The sequence below is a fragment of the Arachis hypogaea genome, chromosome 10 (assembly GCF_003086295.3).
Source record: "Arachis hypogaea cultivar Tifrunner chromosome 10, arahy.Tifrunner.gnm2.J5K5, whole genome shotgun sequence".
NCBI lineage: Eukaryota > Viridiplantae > Streptophyta > Magnoliopsida > Fabales > Fabaceae > Arachis > Arachis hypogaea.
The window spans coordinates 6,102,750-6,119,971 of NC_092045.1; the positions used below are offsets into that span (position 1 = coordinate 6,102,750).

General features: G+C 32.0%; 2 protein-coding genes across 5 annotated transcripts; one reads left to right on the forward strand and one right to left on the reverse strand.

The window, feature by feature from the left end:
- The first annotated feature begins 449 nt into the window (after positions 1 to 449).
- On the forward strand, positions 450 to 5,493 carry LOC112714937 (sterol 3-beta-glucosyltransferase UGT80A2). 4 transcript variants are annotated; one of them, XR_011866401.1, is made up of 15 exons: positions 450 to 615; positions 839 to 910; positions 1,415 to 1,508; positions 1,614 to 1,756; positions 1,910 to 1,980; positions 2,236 to 2,317; positions 2,516 to 2,617; positions 2,785 to 2,840; positions 3,041 to 3,075; positions 3,728 to 3,932; positions 4,045 to 4,254; positions 4,488 to 4,547; positions 4,658 to 4,697; positions 4,809 to 5,048; positions 5,216 to 5,493. XR_011866401.1 is itself a non-coding variant. In XM_025766634.3 (15 exons), exons 1-15 carry the CDS (start codon positions 547 to 549, stop codon positions 5,267 to 5,269), a joined length of 1,515 nt encoding a protein of 504 aa, XP_025622419.1. In that variant the 5' UTR covers positions 450 to 546; the 3' UTR covers positions 5,270 to 5,493. The 4 variants fall into 4 exon arrangements, 3 of the variants coding, with proteins under 3 accessions (XP_025622419.1, XP_025622421.1, XP_029145399.1); XM_025766634.3 differs by having other exon boundaries at positions 4,827 to 5,048; XM_025766636.3 differs by having other exon boundaries at positions 4,045 to 4,110; positions 4,827 to 5,048.
- A 4,197-nt stretch (positions 5,494 to 9,690) lies between these two features.
- Positions 9,691 to 12,450, reverse strand: LOC112714938 (uncharacterized). The gene is made up of 7 exons (XM_025766638.3): positions 11,773 to 12,450; positions 11,513 to 11,656; positions 11,064 to 11,136; positions 10,671 to 10,776; positions 10,475 to 10,571; positions 10,266 to 10,361; positions 9,691 to 10,183 (listed from the first exon to the last, which is right to left on the reverse strand). The coding sequence occupies exons 1-7, from the start codon at positions 12,292 to 12,294 to the stop codon at positions 10,028 to 10,030; spliced, it is 1,194 nt and encodes a 397-aa protein (XP_025622423.1). The 5' UTR covers positions 12,295 to 12,450; the 3' UTR covers positions 9,691 to 10,027.
- Between the last annotated feature and the right edge of the window lie 4,772 nt (positions 12,451 to 17,222).

A 17,222-nucleotide genomic window follows, 5' to 3' on the forward strand; every position in this document is an offset into this window, starting at 1 on the left:
ATAAAATTCTGATTATTGAGTTTAAGATGAATCACCACATGCATTAAAAATTAAGATTTATTCCAAGATCTTAAATCCTTAATATATGATTGAAACTATAATTTTATTTACTACTTTTTTTGTTATAACTTATTAGAAATTAAGTAACACGAGTGGTCACTTCATTTTTAATATAGTTTAGAGCAAAGTTAGAAATTATTATTGAATTATTCTCACACCAACACAGGTCTAAATCATTGTCAAGTTTCACCCTTCTAGTCCTTGTCCAATGAAAAGTGTGTAAAATCCCACAAGTTTCACATTTTAAAAATAACAGTATAATAATCCTTATAAATGAGACATCTTTAAGACTTTAACTTTAAGCTTAGTTTTAAGAGTAAATTAGACTCGGTTAATTTCTAATATAAGTAAAATCCTAATTTAAATATCATATTTCCTATTATTAAAAAAATATTCTTCCTATAATTATTATATCCAAAGACAACAATTTTTAATTGAAGTTGAAAACGGACAGAAATAGTAGAACTTTTGCAGCAGAGGAGAAGAATGGAGAGAACGAAACCAAAAGCAGTGTTCATGGCTTTCGGAACCAAAGGCGACGTGTACCCTCTTTCTGTGAGTAGTAATTTTTCTTCTTCCTTGTTTCATTTCCAAAATCGAAGTGAAGAAGAAAATAAATGAGCTCAATCACTGTTTCTATTTTGAAATTTCTTGAACTGAGCAACAATACAAAAATTATGCCTTTTTTGTTTCATACATAAAGGTTAAGACTTTACTTCAACCGTTTCGTCGGTTGTTTTGTTTCTCAAGCTTTGCATTGCACTGTTGTTAATTGCAGGCCATTGCTGCAGCTTTTGCTTGTGACCAGAAGCAGTATGAAGTCATTCTAATAACTCATTCCGCACACCAGGTGTTTGCATTATTAACTGATAAGCATAACACTTGTTTACTACTGTAATTGCGGATTGTAAGCAGTTAGTGAAATAGTCTATACGATACGGAGGCCAGAGTAACATTTATTTATGTTGATTAATGATTAATTGTTAAAAAAAAAGTGTAAATTATTGACAGGTTACTATCATATACCAAACGTAGATTTAGAGTTTAGAGTTCTTAGTCATTTTTCTCCTCGTAATTGGAAGCTGAAACGAGTTGATCAACTGTCCTTCCAATAAATAAATATAAAATATCTATAAAATTAAGAAGAGATTTTATTGCCAAATCAAGCCACTATTTTTTGTATTTGCATTTTATTTGATATTCATGCTGTTAATATCTGACACCTGAACAAAACGTTAACACTGTTGTGAGTTGAGGTCTTGGCTGGAAAGAGAGTGAGGGAAGGGTTTAAATTTCAATCCATTCCCTTCCCTACCTTACCCTCCGAATCCCAACTCACAAATCACTCTTACAGAGCTTAAGTTCTCACTTGGCTGAAAAGCATGTCGAATATTGCCCAGTTTCATCTCCTCCGGTTCTTTCTGCTGAGCAGAATAATGATTTGGAAGGTTTGAACTATCAACTTGATAACCCTTTATGATGTGGGGAATGCTATATATATAGGGTTAAGGGAGGGGGTGACTACAGTTTCTAACATGTTCTTATTTTATTAGGGAAGGAAGATTTATCCTTTTCCTTGCAAAAAAAGAAAATTACACGAGATCATCGACAAGAATGCTATTCTTTAATTGAGAGGATATTTGGAGATGGCTCTGCCTTGGATGGTGACGTTATTGTGATAAATTTTTTTGCTTTGGTATTCAAATTTGAATAGTGTTGTCAAGATTGCCATTTGAAATCTAGAAGCTGCTATTTTAAAAGTTTCCGTTGCTTATATAGATATAGACATAAACAAATTTAACCAAGTGGTTAAGTGTATACTTACGAAGAGCTTTACCTAATGGTTCAGGAAGGATGGAGCCTTGCAGAAAGTTTTTGTGTCCGTTGTGTTGTAGCTGCACCTTATGTGGTTCCATATAGGTACTAAAGAAGTTCATCCTCTTGTGTATTGTTAAACTTCCTGAAATTGTAATGCAATGCCTGTTTTCAAGTTCCTTGCTTTTGGTTGGTATACATGCTGCCTCTAATGCCCCCATCCCCAGTGGCCCTGCCTGACAGCAAAAGAAAAAACAGAAATGCACTATGTTTGTCCTTTAAAAATTACTATCTCAAGATATATGAATATAGAAGGTCATGTCCAGTTGATGACTATGGTCATTGATATATCCTGTGTAGTGCACCTGCAACATTTGAAAGCCAATTCCAACGAGAACTTCCTCTTTTGTATAGATATCTCACTGAATCTCCTTCTGGCAAGGTATTGCTCGTCAAACTTCTATATTCTAATGTTTTAAGTTTGGAAAGATGCTAACAGCTGATTCTGATTTTTCCTGCTTACAATTGTGTTCTTCCCTTTATTAAGGAGAGCATGCTGTAGTCTACGATTGGGAAATACAGCTTGTATATTAATTTGTTGTTTTCTTTTTTCATTTTGAATAATCTTTTTCCCCCATAGGTTTGCTGGCAGGATGTTATTCACTGGATGTGGCCTCTTTTCACAGAAAATTGGGGATTGTGGAGAAATGAGAACCTGCATCTGAGTTCATGTCCTTTTACAGTAAGTGTTTCCTATACGTATCTTTCCACTGCATTCGTTAAAACCATGTCTGTGCCACCTGAGTTAGGTTGCTTTAGACATGTAAACTTGCAGATTAGTATGAGGAACCCTTCATTATTTAAAATTTCCACAGGAACTTCCATTATTTATTTATTCGGTGATTTCAGGATCCAGTGACAGGAATTCCGACTTGGCATCAAAGGCCACAATCTCCTCTAGTAATGTAAGCGGGGACACAATTCAAAATTTGTCTATTCAATTAGCTTTTGATACAGAATACTTCAGTTTTGATACAACTTGATGATAAAACACCTTTAAATTGTATATTTGTGTGATACATACTAACATACATTTAAGTGTCTTTTGAACGGCTGTGCAATACTAGATCTGATTTTTGTGCTGACTAGTTACATTGTTCAACAGGTATGGGTTTAGTAAAGAAGTTGTTGAATGCCCTGGTATGTTTTGTGGTCTATGATAAAAGCTTCTCTTTCACTACATGGCATATATATATTCATGATGTTGCCTATTAATTCATGCTTTACTCCTCTTCTGCCTGCATCTATACCCTTCCTTTAATTTTATATCCATTCGTAGCAAATGTCCTGTATTAAACCATAACGTTAAGACGGTTTCATATGACAGCTGCCATAACTTTCTGAGAGGTGAAGAGTAGATCTCCGATAAATGCTCATAATTGTTGCATCTGAAATCTGTTTTGAGTTTACTAGGTAGGAGAGATTGGAAGAATGAAAATGAGGAATGTAATAATGTATCAAGACCCGTGGTGGGTTTTAATAAGTATCTTTATAATTTTGTTTCAACCAAGTATTCTCATACTAAAAAGATCGAACAGAAAATTCTATGTAAATCGGAAGATCTGTGACCTTTTAAGAGAAAAAAATATTGTGATTAATTCTTCATTATTTTGTTACTGAGAAATGCAATGTACTTAAATCTGTTTCCTTATTGTTTTATTGACATGTTCTTGAGAAAGTTTGTGTTCTTGATTGGTTTATGGTTCCTCTAGTGTTTCTTTTTTTTGTAAATTATTTATTTATTATATAGGTTTTATGTTTCAACACTTGACTAATGTTAGTTCATTGATAGCATACTGGCCACCGAAAGTACGGGTTTGTGGATTTTGGTTTCCACCTATTGAATGGCAGTTTACATGTAAGAGATGTCAAGAAGTTTCAGTATATTTTTCATCTGGAGGCCAATATGCTAAAGATGACTTATGTCCGAGTCATTTGGAGTTGCATAATTTTATAAAGACTAATCCAGTTTTTGTTGGGTTGAGTTCCGTTGGGAGGTACACCTTGCTTCAATTTTTTTCTTCATTGTCTTGAGTCAGATATAGTAGTTGTTTCAGTCATTGTAGTTTTATGTCTTTTCAACCTGATTTTTCTCTTATTCACTTGCAGCATGGGTTTTTTGAAAGACCCCCATGCATTTCTTTCTGTTCTTCAGACTGTCCTGAACACTACAAGGTACAGATTTATTCTCTTTACAGCTGGCTATGAACCTTTAGAATTGATTGTTCGTAAGCTTGCTGCTGAAGAATCATCTGACCAGAAAAAATGGAATGAAGATTGTGTTTGTCTTTGTGATGGACAACTCTTTTGCTTTTTTGGGTGGGTTTTCTTTAGCTACTCTAGTGTCACTTACAGTTACAGTTATTTAATGCACTCTTTAAGATTTTATCAACACCAAAAAGCAACTATGTAAGCCTCTTTTGGGCTAGCCTACATACATCAAACAACACCATAATATTTTGTCATGAACAGAAACCATATCCGTATTTAGACGATTTAACAACTTTTTCTTCAGCATCAAGTAATGGCATGCTTTTATGTTTTGCAAATAGTTCCCTACCCTATAGTTGGCTCTTCAAAAACTGTGCTGCTGTGATTCATCATGGAGGCAGGTAGGCCATTTTTATTCTGAGCCCCTCAAAGTTGTAATTAAAGTGAAACATATACAAGAACGTGTACTAATATGTATATTTTGCATGGATTGTCTTCTACCTGTAATTAGTGGAACTACTGCTGCTGCATTACAAGCAGGCACGCCTCAGGTTAGAATCAAACCCTTGCTACCATATTTTGTTACAACCAAGGAAGAATCCACTTCATTTGGTTTCTATTCATTTTTGCAATGAGTATCACTCTTTGATGTACTTGACTAGGTTGAGCAAAACTTGTAGGTAGTGTGCCCTTTCATGCTAGATCAGTTCTACTGGGCCGAGAGAATGCACTGGCTCGGGGTTTCGCCAGAACCGCTCAGTAGAAACCATTTGGTTCCTGATAAAAATGATGAAACAAGTGTACAGGAAGCTGCACATGTGCTATCAAAGGCAATACATGATGCATTATCATCAAGAGTCAAAGGAAGAGCTGCAGAAATCTCTGAAAGAATATCACTTGAGGTAATTCATATTCTTAATACAAAGCATAATTTAATTAATTTTCATGGCTGATGATGTTACATACTTCATCTGCTCTATATGCATTCTTCGTCTCCTTTTGTAACAGTAAGATTATTAGTTCATTATATGCAATAATTGAATGTATTCATGTTATTAAACACTTGCAGGACGGTGTATCAGAAGCAGTTAAGTGCCTTAAAGAAGAGCTTGGTATAAATTGAGATCTTCAAGACAATTGAAATATTCCCAAGAATCCATTCATGTTTTTCTTCTCGTTATCATTGGATATTTGGGGGTTCTTTTTATAGATAATTCTTGTACCATATGTTAATCATTCTACTTACAGATTCATATTTAAATAGGCCAATTCTCAGTTGCCGACTTTCTTTTTAAAGTAAATATTAAATATTTAAAAATTATTTATTTTTATACTATTTAAATTAAATATTGACTTTTAATCTTTTTTGACAAATTAAGCACCAAACTTTAGATATCATGACAATCACTAAATTAAATATAATTTTATGATGTGAGGGAGCTTTATTGTACATAGGTCACTTGTATCTTGAAGTGGTTGATCTCATACCATGGTTTTTTACTAATGACTACGCTGTTTTACTAAAGACTTTGAACCTCAACGTGATCTCTCGAGAAAAATGGAATTATGATGTACCCATAATTTCTAAGTAGGAAAGTTGATTAAACTAAGCTAATTGCAACCGTAAACACTATTATACATTGCAAGTTTAATCAAGAATCTTTAAAGACTATAAACTGGGGTTGTATGTTTAGAATTCTACACACACACACAAATGTGGTTGTGGTAAAATCATGATCATCTATACTGGAAATATATATATAATCCAAAAAAATATTATGACTAAGGTATGATATCCATAGTTTCAACCTTGCAAGATTATGAGTAGTATAATTGGACTTTGTGCCTTTGTTTACTCTTCAAAATTCAATTACACTAACCTAATATTCTTTTATGTTGGCTCTGTAAAAATTCAAACCAATATAATAAATAGAAGGACAGCTCCTTAATTAGCAATAGCTTTCTAACCCTTTCATATAGGACATTTTAAACGTTTGATCAATATATCTAGATATATGCATTGTATACCAAAAAAAAAAAATTCCAATGGTTTAAGAATGGGAGGAAAATTTACAATGAATGAATGTATATATGGAGCTGACTTAAAATAACTTTTGGTAGTGGGTTGTGGTGATGAGCATGTTTGACTTTTATATATCCTATAAATGTGTGTATGTTAAGTGCAGAAACTGTCTTCATAGAAGTACTGTACTCACAACACATGCTGTCACAGTCTCTTTTACATGCATGTCTCTAATTTAAACATAATTTTGTATTTGATATTTTATATTCATGTCTTTTTTTTTAATTATTAAGCTTTTACTAAATCAGCAATTTATATAAAATATGCGTTGATATACAAAATATATAAAATGATATAAAATAACATATGTATTTATATATAAATATACACAATTATTGGTTTTTGACGTGTACATATTATGTTTTATTAAATAAAGCAATAAAAAAGGTTGATCATATGTAGATAACATCTCTATTTATTGATTTAATCAATTAATCTACGAGAAAGAGATCAATGCTTTAATGCAAGAAACCGTGCGGTTCAAAACATATGGACGTAAAACAACACGAGGGACAAGAATATATAAAGTTTGAAACATGCAAAAGCTGCAATTTCCCCATTATTTAACAAGCCAAGACAAAAGTTGAGGACACAAATACCAAAAAAAAAAAGGGAGGGAGAAAGAGTAACATCATCACCTATGCTCATGTTTGAAGCTGAATTTAATTTTATAAGGATAGGACTAAAAAAAATAGACATACACAAGATAACGCATCTATTATATGCTCTTAAGTCTTAACTCTAAGTATATTTTTCTAATTACAAGTCCTCAATGAATTAAAGAGATCGAAATCGTTAAATTGCCGGAGCTCAATGTAAAATAATATGTAAATATTCACTTTTCAAGATCATGAAACATCTTGGAATCTTGATGTCCATAGCATGCAGATCTCTCTTCACTGGCAAAGAAATTATTAAATCAATATGCAAAGATAACTAAATATATACCACATCCTTTAGTTAAACAAACTAAAATCCTACTTGTTAGGAATAATCAAGTTGGAACCTACAAAAGTTAAAGACTAAGACCCGTTAGCTTAAAATATCTGAAAAAACTAACTCCTAATCCATAAAAAGAGTGCAGACAAATGATGTCAAAATGTATGTAGAGCCCTCATCATAGTGTTACATACTTGTTTTCTCTTAAGAGCTAATAATAACGATATAGATTTGATAGAAATTCAGGTGCAATTAATTTAGTGTGAAGTTAATAATTGAGATTCGTTAAATGATTTGACAGATTTAACTAAATTGTCATCTAACCGTTCTCAACTATTAACTTTATATAAAATTAACTGCGCCTGAATTTCCACCTATAGATTTTCTATTTGAATAAAATTACCTCTTTAGAAAGATATCCGGGCCGCGGTTTGGAGCAAAAGAGCCCTAAGAGGCTTCTCAGAGACAAGTTCACAGAGCCTGTTTGGCATACTGGCTACCTCCAAATGCTACAAAGAATGTTAGCAGCTAACAATAATGGAGGTGGACAGAATGCCAAAATGTCTATGGAACATGAAACCTGAGAAACCCTAAAGAGCAAAAACAAAGCTTAGGAAATGGAAGAAAACCTAGCCTAACTCTGAAGAACAAGTGAGAGCTAGCTAGGTTAGTTATAATATAATGAAAAAATAAACCAGAAAGAAACAAAGTGCTACATACTATATACCTTATTTTTCTTTCTTATTGTGTTTTTTTTTTCTTTCCTTTTCTATAATTGGTTTGAATTTGAGGGTGTAGCTTTTCTGAAGAAAGATGGGTGCATAAACTAGCGTGCATGGAGCTTGTACTATTTGTGGGGATACATGTTTACATGGTGGGCGCATATGTTGCTTCAGAAAAAGAGTGAAATTAATACTACTTTGAATTTAAGGTTGCATTTGTCTGTCCAAGTTTATGTTATTATTAAATATTTACGTGAATGGTGTAAAGGAATATCTGCTAATATATATTGATGTTACATATGACTGGTGTCTTTTTAGGTGGAACAATGTAAACAAGGTTATGCAAAAGGATTATTATTGTTATAGCATCATGCAATTGAAACTGAAGTTCATATACTATGATGATGATAATAATAATAATAATATGACTTAACTGCTACTTGTATGTCCGTTGACCCCGGTGGCCATGAGGTTTCATACTTTCATTATTATGCTTTTTGACTTGCTGCTGCAAAAGCTTGATAGATGCGAAATGGGCTGTCCTTGTCTCCCACTCACTTTATATAGTTTCTATTAATTTCTTTGTCAACTATGCATTATACAATATATTATATATCTCTATCACTTCAAACTCCTACTAGGTTTCAAACAGGCCTTATTCTATTACGAAATTAATCTTGTTTATGTATTCATCATTATTAGTTTGAACTAACTTTGAAGGCATTTCATGATGCCTTTAATAAATCAATTTTTTGTTATTACCCCTTAGTCATCCGTACAAGATTGATATACCAACTACTCAGAGATGGAGCCAGAGCTTTTTCTTGGAAGAGACTAACATGAAAGACATAATTTAAAGTTAAGTTCTAAAGTGATTCTTAAATATCTATACTAAAATAGTTTTTATCTTGTTGTTAGGGAGTAATGTAGTGTATTTCTGTCAATTTTAATAAAGTAATTATTACAATTGAAATTTTAGAAATTATCTTAATAGTCGTAATCATTTTTAGAGACTACTTTAATGTTAATTCCATAACTTGAGAGAAGAGAAAATAAATAAAATTAGGGGAGCCTAACTATAAAATAGAGAACTTTATATGTAAATATTATAAATTTAGAGGGGTCATTGCTCCTTTCCTATGTACTAATCTCGGCCCCAAATTGACTATATATCAAAATTTAAACCTCTAGTCTAAATATTTAAAGAACCTAGCTAAATGCTAATCGTCGTAGATGTATTGTTGATTACTAAGTTACTGCATATGCAATGTTAGATTACTAAGTTACTGCATATGCAATGTTAGATTTAAATTCTTGATATTTGTTTAAACGGATTAGCGATCTAACTATTATATCAACCCAAGTTAGTTTTTTATTGGTTTATAATTTTATTCTGTGAAATATCTATGATACTTGTGTCATTTAAAATAACAATATTCCTTAAGCTATCCACCTTTTATTTTAACTATAAAATAAAGCATTAGAAAGTTAATGTGAGAACCTATTAATAAGCACACTATACGCATATATAATATTTTGAATTTGAATTCTCTAAATTCTAAAATGAATCTAAATTCTAAAATGAAGAAGTTAATAAAGTGTTAAAATAAAAAGCTAATCATCATTGATTTTATAACTTCCATAAAATGTGTACCCCACTATCTTAATTTAAGAGTAATTAATTTCTCACTTTATCACTTTACCAACTCCTCCACTTTAGAATATCTTGATACTGATATTTTTGCCTGTCCATACTTCATCATTGGTATCAATAACCATAACACTAGAAGGACCCGATAGTTTCTGATATGATCACATGGGAAAATGGCATCACTTATGGAGGAGAACTCAAGTACAATTATGACTTTTGTCACCGATAAGGTAATAAATTCTGTTTTATTTCACAATAAATCAAATAGAGGGTCAGGGATTCTAAATTAAACTACATGACCCTTGTGGCTTAGAAATTTAACATGTATACCTCTCCATTTTTCTTTCGCCTATGGCAATGTACATTAAAACAACGAAATTCATTCCTCTAGTTATTTACTTCAAGACATCATTACTTGTTGACTTGACGCTCCATTTCAAGGGTAACATAATTTGTTCCTCGTGCATCTTCAGTCTACATAATGAGCTATTCTGCAATGCTATTTCCAAGCGCAGGACTACCATCTTGAACTATTTCTTCGACTGGGTTTTCCTTCGCCCAGACAGCAGCATCTAAATATCCAAGCTGAAAGAGTCTATCAAGAATTGCATCATCTGCTGGCTCGAGAGCCCAATTGAAAAGCTGAAATAGTTCAATGCATAACGATCAATCATCTCCTGTCCTTAAGAAAACTGTTATGACAATTCAAAAACTGCATAATTACCTGTCGGGGGCTAGTAACATTTTCAGGATTGCAATCTGGACTAATCCCTATCCCTTGCAATCCCAATCGGCTAGCTGGGAAAGCACAAACACGAACCTGCAGAGAGGAATATGCTTATTGAGGTCGAAATATGACAAGAGTCTCATCAATCATAAATTCTTTTAAGCATATCAGAATTGAAACAAAACAATCATAAAGATCAAGAATACCGTTCGTGTTGCAGATGTTGGTGGCATAAACAATGTCAAGCCCCCATCAACGCATAGTCGATTTCTAAACCTTGTTGCTGGTCTTGGTGCAAGATATCTAGAGTACAATCAAAATAAGTTACAAATTCACTTATCATATATGCTGCGTTAAGAAGATCACATCCAACCAAGTAAAAATGGTATACTAACAAATCACCCTGGAATGAAGGAAGAAGTAAAAACTGCATTGATGAGATCTTCCTTAGAATCAAACTGATCCACCAGCAAACCCCTGGGTCTCCAAAGAAGCTGTGTCACAGCAACTGCAAGGGAAGGTAATATAATAAGGCTCGGCCGCATCCAGTCTACTACTGATAAAGGAAAATTAGACAGCTCCCCATCTTCACTTTGGAGTTATTTATTTTGTTCCAGACACAAATAATATAATTATAACATTAAGTTATAAATGCAACTTTATAACTAAATAGTATATGATTACTGTAGACAACACTATACAAGACACGCCACATTTTTCCTCCTCTATAGCATATCACTTCTAGCTATAGATTTTATAATTCTGTTAAAAAATAATCAAGATATCCAATCTCACCCCGAACTCTCCCATTCGATCTGACATGAACATCATCTGGCAAAAATTTCTCAAGAACGTCCCGTAGAACAGCCTACACAGAAAAACAAAAGAACAGCCTACACTCAAAAAGCAAAATAAGGCACAAGCATAATATCACAATAAAACAACTTTTATGATCCTTATCTAGGGATATCTCAATATTAGCAGCGCAAGTTACAAAATAAAAGAAAATCAGACACACCTAAAGAGTCTATGGTCTAACCAAACAGAACAGAACAGATCATAGCTTGCTTATTGCAAGTCTTTGTGAACACAAAAAGTCCAAAATAAGAGGATCATGAGTGTAAATAAGAGTATAATAATGGCAAGTTATTTGAACTAAATCATCACTGATCCATTGGTAACCGAAAGAGAAACAAGCATAGATACCAAGAACGACTAAATATTAAACAAGTGCCGAGTCAAACCCCAAGTCGAAATGCAGTTCCCCTGTCGCGGCAATCGGCAGCCAAGATTTTAGTAGCATTCAAGCCTTCTTCCATGCTAGCTCCAGAAGCAATCACAGCACATACTATAGCTCCTGCAGAGGAACCAGCTAAAGGAGTAGTTTCCTGCATCAATACAAACAATTCCAATCTAAAAATCAATAATTTTGATCATTTCCCAAATAATTAATCAGGCAAAAAGAACAGCACATGAAACAAGAGTTGTTCTATAAAAAAAAGACCTTGATGTAACCATTTTCAATGAGGAATTGAGCAACACCAAGATGGTAAGGGAAGAGAAGACCAGCAGCAGAGAAACTAAAGCCAGGGCTTGTGACGACTCTGCGTTTGCGCTCAGCTTCAACGTCCTTCACTCTCTGCTCCCAAATGACGTCGGGTTGGATCTCATCCTCCACCACCGCACCAATCCTCTCCTCCTCTTTCACCGAAGCCGAAGAGGAATCCGCTACGATGCTTCCTCCCCTGCTGCCCTTGATCAGGCGCGTCGCGATACCTAATAACAGCTCGCCGGTGGACACCGCAAATGATTTCTTCTCGGAGGGTTCCGGCGGAGGCGGAGTGGGAGGAGGAGGAGTGGCGGTGGAGTTTTGCGGTGAAGAATTGGATGCGAAGGTGAGGAATTGGGTGGTGGTACGCGGATGGAGGAAATTAGGGTTAGGGTTTGGGGAAGGGAAACGGTGAAGATTTGCCGATGAGAGAAGATAGGAGAGTGTAGTAGGAGCCATGTTCATCAACGTGTACATCAACAAACTCACACACACAACACATACTTGTTTTCTTTTGGTCGGTGATTTCGATTTCCACGATGCATGTTAGGTTTTGTTTTTCTGAGTTCTAATTAAGTTCTTTTTGTGTCAATATTTGATGAGTCAACATGTACAAATTGATTCGGAATGCTCATTATTGAAGGGTGAAAATTTAGGTGTTCAAATTTATTCTATTATATAAAAATTAAATTTCTGCATTTAATGGTGGAACTAATGTGGTATGTTTCAAAAAATGTTTTTCGATTTAATTATTTTAACTCATTCAATCTAATTTATTATCATGACTTAATTATATCAACTAATTGATTTGATTAGATATTTAAATATTAATATAATTTATTATAATATATATTACTTAATTAATTTTACTATATTAATTATAATTTGTTATATTAGTTAATTAATTAATTTATTTATAAAGTCTAAAATAAAAATAAATAATTTATTATTTATTCTAATTGAATTCATTAAATTTAATTATACATTATATACAAATTAATAATAATTTATAAATCACTCTAATTTATAATATTCAATAAAATAATTTGTAAATCACTTTATATTATCTATGTATTAATGAAATATTATATATGTCTTAATGTGTTAATTAAATATTATATATGCATAGAAAAATAAATATAAGGATGATTTATATAATATTGATAATATTATATTAGCACGGTGATTTTTTTTTTGATATCATATAATATTGATAATGATAATATTATTATATAGTATTATATAAACTTTCTAATATTAGTATAGAAAATTAGAGAATTATTTCTTATGGCAATTACTCTTAGTGGAATAATGTATCCTCATATAGTATTGATAATTATTATTTAATTTAAAGTAGTTGTATGTGGATATGTTAAATTTATTTTTCAATGCGGCTTTTCGGTTCTGGCCGAAGCAGGTGACGCTTCGGCCTGTCCCTCGAGTATCCTTCGTCGCCTCCTTTGAATCCTGCCGAGCGGCGTTGGCTCGGCCCTCCCGTATGCTTCCGCTTGCCTGCACGCGCCTTGGCGTGCGGGGCGCGGTTCGTCCGGGCGTGCTGGGTAGGGAGTTTACTCAATCGGGCTGGTAGACTCTGCTTGGTTAATTCTGTTGTCGCCGCTATTCCCACGTACCAGATGCAAGTCTCTATTTTTCCCAAAGGAATCATTAGTAAATTGGAGTCTATGATGAGGAATTTTCTTTGGAAAGGATAAGTTGATGGAAGAGGATTGAATCTTGTTAGTTGGAAGGTACTAGTTACTCCAAAAAAATATGGAGGTTTGGGGATTAGAGATCCTTATCGTGTAAATATTGCTCTTCTTGGGAAGCTAGTTTGGACTTTTTTCCAGCAGCCAAACAAGCTATGGGTCCAATTGTTGGATGCCAAATACCGATCATCTCTATATGACTGTTTTAGTTATCCTAAGAACAAGGACTCTCCCATTTGGAGATGTCTTTGCAAGGCTTGGGAAGTGTTGAAGGATGTGTTTGCTTGGTGTATTGGAGATTTGAACCAGAATTTTTGGTTTTCTAGCTGGAGGAGAGAAGGACGGTTATCTAATGAGATGGATTATGTTCACATTTCTGATTCGAATCTCCGGATACAAGATATTTGATCGGTTGGTAGGTGGCATTTGGATACTCTTTATTCTCCTTTATCTCAAAATCTGAAAGGTAATATTCTCTCTTACAATCCAGATGAACAAGCAAGTCCGGAAGTGGGTTGGTATTGGAGTGGGTCTGCTACCAAAGTCTATAACTCATGCAATGGTTACTTGTGGTTGTGTAAGCAACTGTTTGGTTGGGAGGAGCGGGAGAATTGGCTTTGGCTTTGGCGTCATCTTGTTCCGGAAAGCATAAGTTTTTGGCTTGGTTGTGTCTTAAGGAGGCTCTTCCTACTGCAAGTTTTTGCTTTAGAAGAGGGATGTCGTCATCGGATAGGTGTCCAAGATGTCTTTCTAGCCAGGAATCGGTTTTACATTGTATTCGGGATTGTCCAAAAGCTCAGCTTGTCTGGCATAGGTTGGATATTTCTTGTCATCCTTTGGATTTGAAGAACTGGTTCTTGTATCATAGCAGAGAGCATCCGTTCAAGTTCTTTTCGGGACTTTGGTGGATATGGCGAGTAAGGAATAATGACATATTTAATCTCCATGAAACTTGGCCTCCGGAAAAAGTGATTTGTCTGGCATTAACTTCAGAAAAGGAGCTTAGGAATATTCTTGAATTACAACGTATGTCCCTTCCCTCTACTCTAAATGGTTTTTGGAATCCCCCATCCATTGGTACTTTTAAGATTAATTGTGATGCTAGTTATTTTGGTTCGGGTGATAGTGTTGTTTTGCTTGTGTTATTAGAGATTGTAATGGGAGTTGGCAAAGGGGGTGTTTGGGAATGATTGAGAGTAATAGTATTCTTCAAGGAGAATTGTTTGCTATTTGGAGAGGATATCTCTTAGCTTGGGATGTGGGTCAACGAGATGTTATTTGTGAGACGGATTGTATGGAAGCATTTAATCTTGTTACTCAAGATGGTTTTGGGTTTATTGATCCATTGGTGCTCAAAATAAGAGATATCATGCATTGGAATTGGCGTGTTGACTTTCGTTTGATTATGAGAGATGCAAACACGGTGGCAGATACTATGGCAAAGATGGCGATGAAGTTACAACTTTCGCATGTAGAGCTTCTTTCACCTTGGGAAGAGTTTAAGAGTAGTCTTAAACAGGACTGCCCCTCTATTTAAGCAGTTCCTTGTTTTATTTGTTTTGTTTTTCTTTGTTTAATTTATTTCAGTCACAAAAAAAAAATTATTTTTCAATAATGATCTAAATAGATAAATCTAATTGAATTGAATTACTATATAAAATATTTTATATTATTAATATATTAAAATTAAATTCATTTTTCGGTACAGAATTTTATAGGTGAATTTTATACAAGATTAAGTTATTTTTTTTATTTATCTTATCTGTGTTACTTTATTTAATTTTAAGTAGCATCATATTTACAACTACTGCGAGTATAATATTTTATAAAATATGAAAATCAATTTATTTTATAATTTAAATATCAATATTTGAGTTAATTTTAATTTAACTTTTTTAAATTAACGTTATCTTTTATTTAGATCTTAATTAATTTAAAATACAAAAATACTAATCTATCTTTTTCTCTTTAAATAATAATAATTTTAATTTATTTATTGTCTTTTTTTCTTTTTATATTTTGTTTAGCAAAGATAATATATGGATTAGGATGAAGTTAAAAAAACACTCTATATGATGCATGTTTGGCACTGATAAATTCATATGAAATAAAAGAAAATAAAATAAAAAACTAAAGAATTATGAGTTGAATGGTATAAAAAAATTCATTGAAGCCAAGTATCTGTGTGTTCTCATATCTCGTCTCATTTTTTAAAGTTCAAATACATTTAAATGTACAAATTTTAATTATATTTGTTTTTTTCCTCTTCAATAAAACTTCCATCTCTTCCTATTTTTGCTATAGGTTTGTCGTTTATTTAAAAAATACAAAAAATGTTAAAAAATTCAAAGAAATTAAAACTATTTTTATATTTTAAAAAATTAAATGCTCTTTTAATTAAATATCTATGTAATTCCTATCTAAATATAAATTGTATTTTAATATATTGAGTGGTAAATATAAAAAAATATATAATAAATAAGTTAAAATAACGAATAATGAGATATCTATCTATTCTATTATATAAAAATCAAATTTTTGCACTTAACGATAAAGTTGACGTGGCATTAAATACAATTTATTACGGTGGATTAATTATATCAACTAATTAATTTGATTAGATATTTAAGTATCACACAATTTAATATTATGTATATCAATTAATTGAATATAATTGTTAAAGTACAATTAGGATTAATTAGATCAACTAGCATTATTTAACATATCTGAATATTTATTATAGGATATTACGTTTTTATTATTTCGATTCTCTTAGCACCTATAAATACCCTTCTATATCGTATCATTCTACACAACTTGATAACACACAAACATTTTCTCTACTGCTCTCTCTTACCCTTTCTAATAATAATAAATATAACTTAATTTAGTTAGAAATTCATTATTTTATAATCTTATATAAAATAATCTTTTTATCACTTTCGATAGTTTGACTTTTTTTTCTTTTTCTTTTTTTTTTCTCTTTATATGTAATTTTGTTGTGCGTTAACTTTGTTTATTTAATGATGAAATATACTCATGTTAATTCTATCATATAATAGTTTGTTTTTCTCCTATGTATTTTGATTTGTATAGTTACTATTGATCTTACTGTTTTCGATCTTATTGTTTTCGTTTTCTTGAATTGTTCTTTATTTTTTTATGACTTGATAATTTAAAAAAAAAAAGCAAAGAAAAGAGAAAAATGGCCAAAAACAAAGGTTAGAAGCCTAAAGCAACAACATCATTCCTCAGTATTATTATTATTAATATAAACTTTATTATTTCTTTTCTAACATTCTTTAATACAAGCTTCGTTCTTTTTTTTAATTATTATTAATACTTTTATTCTTTTATTCTCTAATTATAAATCTTCTTATAATAATTTTTTAATAGGATTTTTTTTGGTCTAATAAATTATTTTCTCTATTTTTTGTCAAAAATAATTTATATTAGAAAAAAAGATACAAATTAAATTTTAAAATTCAAATTTAAATAAGATGTGCAAAGGATAACTATTTAATTCATTTGGTCGATTTAAACACTTTGTATTATCGCCATTGAAAATTTTAAATACTATTATAAAATTTTAGATATTTTTATTTTATTGTTTTTAAATTATATATTATACCATGTATTTGAAAAATTTCATCTTTTTTAAAATAAGTGTGACATTATATATTTTTTAGATACAATAAA